The sequence below is a fragment of the Dreissena polymorpha genome, chromosome 5 (genome assembly GCF_020536995.1).
Source record: "Dreissena polymorpha isolate Duluth1 chromosome 5, UMN_Dpol_1.0, whole genome shotgun sequence".
Lineage (NCBI taxonomy): Eukaryota > Metazoa > Mollusca > Bivalvia > Myida > Dreissenidae > Dreissena > Dreissena polymorpha.
The window spans coordinates 2,652,384-2,661,315 of NC_068359.1; the positions used below are offsets into that span (position 1 = coordinate 2,652,384).

The 8,932-nt window shown below is 35.1% G+C and overlaps 1 protein-coding gene across 1 annotated transcript; it reads right to left on the reverse strand.

Annotated features, from left to right (window-relative positions):
- Nucleotides 1-236: 236 nt before the first annotated feature.
- On the reverse strand, nucleotides 237-8,540 carry LOC127832280 (uncharacterized). Its single transcript, XM_052357681.1, has 4 exons — nucleotides 7,016-8,540; nucleotides 3,885-3,971; nucleotides 2,614-3,159; nucleotides 237-2,327 (listed from the first exon to the last, which is right to left on the reverse strand). The coding sequence occupies exons 1-3, from the start codon at nucleotides 8,109-8,111 to the stop codon at nucleotides 2,870-2,872; spliced, it is 1,473 nt and encodes a 490-aa protein (XP_052213641.1). The 5' UTR covers nucleotides 8,112-8,540; the 3' UTR covers nucleotides 237-2,327; nucleotides 2,614-2,869.
- Between the last annotated feature and the right edge of the window lie 392 nt (nucleotides 8,541-8,932).

Below are 8,932 nucleotides of genomic sequence, written 5' to 3' on the forward strand. Positions count from 1 at the left end.
CTTGTTTTTATCATTTGTGCCACGATATCCGAACATTCACGAGGGAACACAAGATTTCAGCGTCAGAAGAGGAACTACTTCCTGTTTCCAACTCTGCCCGAGGACAATCTCTGTAAATTCTCTGATTTGGTATGTGTTAACTTTATTTTTTTGAAATTTTGTACTAAAATATTTGTTAATGTTGAATGCTTAGAGGCTTTTAAGCATTTGTATTTATATTTAATTGCATAAGAAACTCCCTGGTAATGTTTATTTATATATTTCCAGCCAAATCACAGTATAAGCATGCATGTTGAATCATATAACAAACTTTTAAAATATTTATACAAACCGGCGCCCTTTGTAACCCATTCATACCATAATTATCTAAATTAAAGACCTGGGGTGGTATTCCAGAAGCATCTTAAGTTAAATTTTATTTTTATCCTTAAATTGGGAATTTTACTTAAGTGTTTCATTTCATACTGCAATAGTTAGACATCGACCATATCAAAATAACATCATTATGTCAATGTAATTTGAGTTAAACCAAAAAAACATGCATGCCTTTATTTAGTAAAGAAATACAAAACATTGTAATTTTGAACTTAAGTGAAAATATTTAAGAAATGACTTAAGATGTTTTTGGAATACGACCCCAGATCTAATTATAACAAACTGGTGCCAGAACTCAGAGGCCCCAGTTAACATATCCTCTTTTCAAGTCTTATCTTATAACTCATCATTGACAGGGAACATGCATTAGTTGCTTCACTAAAATATCAATTATAGTCTGTGGTATGGGACAATCCACACTTTTGTCTTTAACCCAACTAAAAAGTTTTCTAGGGGCAATGGCTAAATGGGAATATCCCAGTGCATTGCACAAAATGTACTACTAAGCAAGCATTTATAAATTTACTGGTTAGTCTTATTTACAAACCATTTATCTTTACATGGCCCTTCTTTTCAATGAGAGGTATCATGCACTAAGCTCAATTTATTATTTCAAATTGTAAATATTGTTCACCAGAATATCTTGCATGACTGTAATTATGAATACTTATGGTTTTATGAAGTGGCTCCATCGTCTTCACACAGCAGAAACTCTGACTTGTATAATTCTTTTAATTTTTGGAATGCTTCACTGAGAAGAACAGCCATATATGTTGGTAAGATCTTAATGCCTTCATACTTTCCAATCAGCATGGCTATTGCGTACAAATTCCGCCCCCTGCTGTCTGAGGCACATACAATAGCCCCACTGTCACCTGGGTAGCTGAATGGTTTACCATTGGTGCAATCACATACTTTGATGCACAGTCCACCTGTCATTTTAAAATCAATGTCTACAAGTGTACCCAAACCTGGGGATGACACTGCTCCCCATATATGAACTTTAGTTCCCATTAATGTTGATATGTGTTCTTTATCAATCAATTTTGCATGCATAAACTTGTTTTGCTCTGTTTTGAATCTTGTGTTGCAATCACCAATTAAATTTTCATAAATGTCGATTGGAATAATGTCGAGAAGGGTCTGCGGATGAATATTGTCTGTATGTCCAATAATTTTATTGTTAACAAGAAGATGCATAATGCCCATTTCCATATTAGCATGAGCAACATGTCTGGAGATAAGTGCAACTAGATTTCCTGCTGACTCTTCTGGTACTGATTGACTTGCACTGCCTGTCTCTTCTCTGTTATTTAACTCAACAGTGCTATTTGTAGATTCAACAGGATATCCTGTTGATTCTACTGGACTTAATTGATTTGCGCTGCCTGTCTCCGCTCTGTTATTTAACTCCATATTGGTTTTTGTAGCAAACCGTTTTGCAAAGCCTCCAAGTGTCCCTATTTTCCCTTTCTTGCCCTGGACTTGGTCTCCAGGACAAAGGAAATATGTGAAATTACCATCTACAAATGTAGCTTTGATTGATTCATTCTTGAGGTGCAGTTTTACTTTTTCAACAATTGTCTTTCTGTCTTTTGTGTCATCAATAGAGACTTCTAGGCGTCCAAGTTTCTTAGAACAGCCAACTACTCCTTCTATCGTAAGAAGTGTTGTGATGACCTGACAGAAAAAAAGAGATGTTTGGGAGAACATTTTTTTCCATTGGAATGTATTGTATCTCACTAATCTGATATTCACAATTTAATGGGTATTATCCTGTGTAACCTCATTCAGGACACTTCATAATAAGTTGTCAATGGATAAAATAGTGTTTGGATAGTTATAAGTCTTCTCTGGCATGTTTGGTCTTTCACACTCAGGTACTTCACTTCTTTGGTATGCTGCTCTTGCAAAGGCATAAACACTTTGTAAGGTGCTTTCTGTCTCCACATCTGAAAGTTCATAATGACCTTGAAGATTTTCTCATCAATAATTTGTTATATCAAAATGTGGCCGTGTGATTATTGTATTTTTTTTAATGGGTTTCTTATAGGTATATAACAACTTTAAGAGACCTTATACCAATTAAGGTATTCTTATACTGTATTTCCTAATCAGTATTAAACTTTATGAAATTTAATTCCATTTCTGATTTGATGTTCTTTAGATAATGGTGGTCTGTTTAGAAACTGGTCATGGCTTTAAATAGTTGACAATCATGACTTGTTAAAAGCTTACCTGAGAAATATGTTGTTGCTCTGTATTTTTCCACATATATTTCCAGCAAATGCTTCAAAACTAAAAATATGGAGCGTTCTAAAATATCATCTGCAGCCGCCATGATATCGGATAATGTTGCCATGTTTAGAAATAAGCCCTTCTCTGGGGAAAAATATTGCTGTTCTCGTTCTCGTCCCTTGCTTAATAATAGCACACATATGCCATGAAGATTGTCATTTTGAGTTTCAATCCATTCCTCTATAATGTTCTTCTTTTATTGTTCTACTATTAAAATAATAGGGCAAGACATGTTCTTCTCCTCCAGACAGAACTGTTTCACAGGATCCATCTGCTCAGTATTAGATGCATTGATTTCACCAATGAAAGCAGAAGTTGTGTAGATCTGAATGCATTCAGATTTCATCATTTTGTTTTCAGTCTCACTAAACACTGGCATGTCCAGAATGTCTTTTCCCCTGGTAATAATGGCCTGAATGGCTGCACGACCATGGCAGAAGGCTGGGAAGGAGTCATTTGGGTATTCTGACATTGCATCAATCTTGACTGCAACAATTTAATCTGACATTTCAGTGAGACCTCAAGCAAATCTTTTACATGTAATAGAACTGATTAAACTCCCCAAAAATTTAAAGTTAACAAAAAATAAGCTGATTGTGTGTGTGCATTATAATGATTTATTCGCCGTTATAATAATGAAATAACACTTTTCCTATGATAGATACTTTACCAATACTTTACCAGTAACTGAATAATAGGACAGTACAATATTTTCATACCCAATCCACACAAAAGTTGTGTGGCCAGGCTGTGCATCAAACCTGCTATCATTAGTTTTCTAGTTCCTCTTTCTACCAACTAAGGTAGACAGCTCTAGTTTTAGACCATTGCAAAGGAAAGAAAATTTAAAAGTATACCATGCATTGGTTGCAAATTTAAGTTTAATTAGTTATGGGGATTAAACATGTTTAAATAGTTCATCTGGTATGCTTACTGGTATGTAAACTTAATTGGTCAATTAATTGTATTATTATGTTAATTAATCATAATGGAGTATTTTGTTTGGTCATAAGAGTAATGTTATCAATTTCTGCTTTCTACTGACATTTATTTATATGTCAATTCCAATAATTATGATAATGTGAATTGATTGATCTTCTTGACTGTTGCATGTGATCAGTTAGCAGACAACTATATTGGTGATTGCATAATTCAAGTTTATGCTACTATATGGTTGATAATTCAAATGTAAATCTTCTTAACATGCTTACCTTTTTTAAATAAAGTCCTAAATATTTCTTCTTGTGACAACTCAAGTGTTTTGTTATCTCCATCTGGATTGACTGCTAAAGATGTAACTGAAAATTAAAAGACTATACACACTTACTGGTAGTATTTTATTAGAGTCTTAAAATATATTTAATTCCATCTATTCCAGTTCAATATTGTACTTCGATTGTAATTGTAGGTATGAGCATTGGTCGCAATATATTGGTTTAAATTATATTAAATAGTTTGATAAATACTTTTAATATTCCCTTAAAACCTAAATCTTGAAGTTGCTACCTTTGTTAGCGACCAAATCATCGTGTAAAACAAACTTGATTACTCGGTTTTTGTTCCTCAACTACTCATGGTATAATATACTTCTCACCACAATGTGGGCATTTTTATCCCCGTAATGCCCTGGTTAAGGTAAATGTGCAACTTTGCCATATCACTGTTTATAATACAGATATTCAATTGAAACTTTACAAATATGTTTGGAGTGATTGTGTGAAGTCACTGACCATGTTTCATTACTCTTTCTTGAAATGTAGCAGAATTATACCCCTTTTTGTACTTTAATTTATCAGGATTTGTATAAAGTAATGTAGGAATCAATTGAAACTTTACACATGTGTACAGGGTCATTGAGTGAGGTCACTGATCAAATATATAACTCTGCCGTGCAATTAACCAAAATTATGCCACTTTTTGTACCGTACTTACAGATTTGGTTTTAAGGTAAATGTGCAATATCTCCATATCATGACTGTTTCTGTTACAGGTATTGAATGGAAACTTTGCAGATGTTTTTGGGGTCATTGTGTGAAGTTTCATAACTCTGACCTGCAGTTGAGTAGAATTATGCCTCTTATTTTACTTAAAAAAATCTGATTGACTTGCAACTTCTCCATATCTCCATATTTGCTGAATATATTGAAAAAAAAAGTTTGTGATCAGGATCTTAATAAACATTCACTGACCAAGTCCTTGAATTTAAACTAGCATGATTATGACCTCTTTGGTAATCAATATCATCATCATTAATCCCTTGACCAGGTTGGCTGTTGGGGGGAAATGAGGGAGAGCGATACAGAAATTTTCATCCAGTCAGGTCATCTGTGTGCTGCTGAGAGTAATTTATCCATGGGAAGGGATTCCACTCTTAAATTGTCAATCCAGCTTTTCTTCTGACGGCCCTGATCTCGACGTTGACCTATGTCAAGCGTGCCATTTATAACAGTTTTAAACAGAGAGTTGTGCCTTGTGACGTGTCCAAACCAAGCCAGCTTTTGTTGTTTCACGGTTGCCAATAAGGGCTCTTGTGGACCAACAAGTGTTGCAGTTATATTCTGGAAGTATTCGTTGGTCTTGTGCTTCGTGAAGGAGATGCGGAGCAGTCTTAGTAGACATTTATGTTAAAATGTGTTCTGTGTCCGCATGAAGCATCAAGGTCTTGCCATCGAGTAGGATGGAGACTACCAGGATCTTGTAAAAGCCTGTACTTGGTAGGAAAGCTTATCGAACTGCTTGTCCACAACCTGCTCAGTCTGGCCATCGCTGTGATCGCCATGGCAATTCTTATTTGATCGTTCTCCGTGCTGATCTCCATCCCATATGCTCTTGCTCTTTGATAGAGTCTGTTGGTGACATCTTGAAGTTCACTGCTTGTGCCACCCATGAGGTCAATGTCATCAGCAAATCTCAAGTTGGATATATGTCTTCCATGGATTGAAGTGATGCTAAAGTGTGCATGTAAGATGAAATTCAGATTAAAGTTTGCATTCTACAAATACACATCATTGTAACTACTTTAGATATTCGAAACTTCACAAATGACATGCGGCGTGGAAGACCAAGGCCCCTAACTCTGACCTGCAATAATGCAGAATTATAAATTTGGTTTGTACTTGTTTCCAGGTATAAGTGTGTGTCCAACAACATCTATCTCTAGCTGACATGCATATCCACCATTTGGCTGCATTTGGGTCTAGTTTGGTAATAGTCAAGTACACTGTTGTCAGCTATTGGGATAAGATAATGTCGGTCAATCAGCATGTCCTTGCATCTTTAAAACTTCACAGGAATGGTCCTGGATTAGGGAAGTAGTATGGCCCAAAAAGAGGGTTTTAAAAATGAAAACTGAAAGGTCTTCTTTTATCAAACTGCATGGTCTGGAGATTTCGTATCTGGTATGTAGAATTTCTTGGTCATCGGCAAAGTTTGTTTTAATTATGCCCTTGGAATTAAAAATGGCCTTGCTCAAGGGTCTCCAGCTTGAAGTCGGAAATCTTCCTGTTGAAAACTGTCATAATTGGTATGTAACATGCTCTAGAGGTGCTGTAAAATCATGCACCTGGGGTCAAAACTACCCAATTTTACATTCTATATAGACTCAAAAAGAGCAAATCCATTAAAACTACTCATGTTTTTAACCCCAAAACATAAAGCTTACATATTTGGTCTGTCCCTTCATCAAAGGTAGTCTACAAAGTTGTTTGGGAATTATTCCCCTGTAGTCGAAATTGGCCTCACCCTGCAGCCAGTTTATAAATTCACCATGCCAAGGTGAATTTTTTTTAAGTTTTTGTGAAATAGCTTCAAACACTTATTATCTTAAAGGACAAGGTCCATTTGTGTAATATTTTATATGTGACATAAGACAGTGGTCCTCATCTAAATGTGTAAAAAAAATCAACTTTCGAGCCATCATTTTGAGCACACCCATGTGCCAGTGTGTTTTATATTGACTTTCGTGTTTAAATATGTTCAATTTATGCCCTTCGGTCAAATGCAACCCCAAACCAATGGTCTGGACTTTTATTTTACTTAAAGCTACAGTTTCTCAGGTGAACGTTCAAGAATACTGAAGGTGCATTTGTTCTTTTACAGTTTCAGGTTCAATAGTTATTGGATATTAAATTAAAAAAATATTGTACTTCAATTCAGAAAAGTAAGGCTTTCTCGTTACACTTGACATAATACATTAACTTAAGCATCTGGCATAATGATTGCAATTACTAAGATTTGTATTCTGACTTAATTTGATGTACTTGTATAAGAATTTCCAAAACAAAATGTACCAATTTAAATTCCTGAACAGTTATGTGTAATTTGACCACAAATATAATATTACCAGTCCATGTATTGGGTGCATCTTCATACATCTTGCTCAAAAGTCGTCCATCGAGTCTGTAGTGGTACAGAGCAGTACCAGATGTGATGTACAGGTTCCCCTGGTGATGGGCAATTCCTATACAAGAATGTTGGAGCTTCAGTGTCCTCTCCTTTACCAGTTGACCATCGGTCACTCTGATGATGTGTACTTCATTGATTCCCATCAAAACAGCCACCATACTGGAGTCAATGCTGCACATGGACAATAATTTATCAGGTAGGTCATATTGTGCCACCACCATATTGGTCTTGTCCAACAGCTTCACTCTTTTGTTCAGACAATCTGAGATGAGGAGGTCTCCAGAAGCTGTCACACAGATACCTGATATACTATTTGAGCATGTATCACTTTTCAATTTCACTGTTAGCCTTGTCCTAATTCCTTTGTGGATATCTTGGTTGCAATTTGAATTTGGTACCAGCTTTGGAATGCTAATAGCAGGTGTTTGATCAGACAGTGAACTTGAAACCAGACTTGGATGAATAGATACAGGCTTTGCATGACTGATTACTTTTTCTTGTGTAGAGCCATCAGCAAATGTTTGTGGCTGTTGTTCATTGCAATGTATGACCCCTAATCTTGTCATAGCAGTCAGGGTTTGCTGGAGGCTTGTATCAAGGTTAAATGTAAATGCCACCTCAGTATAGGAGGATATTTCTTGTAGAAATAATTCTGCTTTATTGCATTTATCATACATTAACACATTTCTGGTCTCCTTTTTTACATTTATTTGCTTGATGTCTTCTTGCAAATGATTCATATCTTTAATGGCACTAGTACATTTATTTATGGCATTTATAATATTCGGGAACAAGGCTGCCAATAAATTGTCTATCTCTTTCATAGTATTTGTTTGCAGTACAGTGAAACGTTCATTCATTTCCTTACGTAAACTCTGTATTTTGGTACAGATGTTCTTCTTGGATGTCAGAAGAGACTTCTTATATTCCTCAAGCTCATTTTGCCTCAGAAGCAACATTCTATGAAGTGTACCAACCATGGCTGACATCTGTTTAAAATCTTCTTCTTGTTCTTGATCAACTTTGAGCACCATGTTGCTCTATATGGAGTTTACAGAAGGAACAATATACCATATGTTAACAAGTCCCTGTAGATGAAGTTACAAGTTCCATAATATATGATTAATGGTGTTGTACTCACTGAAGTTTGAGCTTTTTGTCCATTTGTTCCTAGTAATACGATATAATTCTTCAAATACTTTTCAAATACAAGAACTCTATGATTGTGTCAAATACTATCTTTTTTACCTTAACACTTTTAATATTTCTCACAATAAAATCAGCTTGTCTAGTTATGAATTTTCCTTTTGTTATATTATAGAACAGCAAAAGTTATTGATGATAAAAAAAATATCCTCCTCAATGTGATTGCTCAAATTAAGACACTATAATTTCAGCAAAACAATTTATTCAGATTTAAATTCTTACATAATATGAATGATTTTGCACTCATTTAATATAAAATATCTCTTATCGTGTGTTTGCTTATCTAAGATCTTCACTAAACAGTAAAAATCAATATACACCTAATCATTGCTAAAATCGATATCAAACTTGTATCAATAAATAATGCTTATCTGAGTATTGAGATCGGCAGCTTATCTCATGTTTTTTGTTTTTGATTTATGATTCCATACCATATTTGTTCTAATGGACATGCCATTATGGTTATAATACCTCCATTACCATTGATATTGGGGGCTATATAGGAGTCACTTTGTAGGTCTGTCTGTCTTGAAAATTTCATCCGATCTTCACCAAACTTGGTCAGAAGTTGTATCTAGATGATGTCTAGGTCAAGTTTGAATATGGGTCATGCCGGTCAAAAACTATGTCACAGGGTCACTAAGTGCGT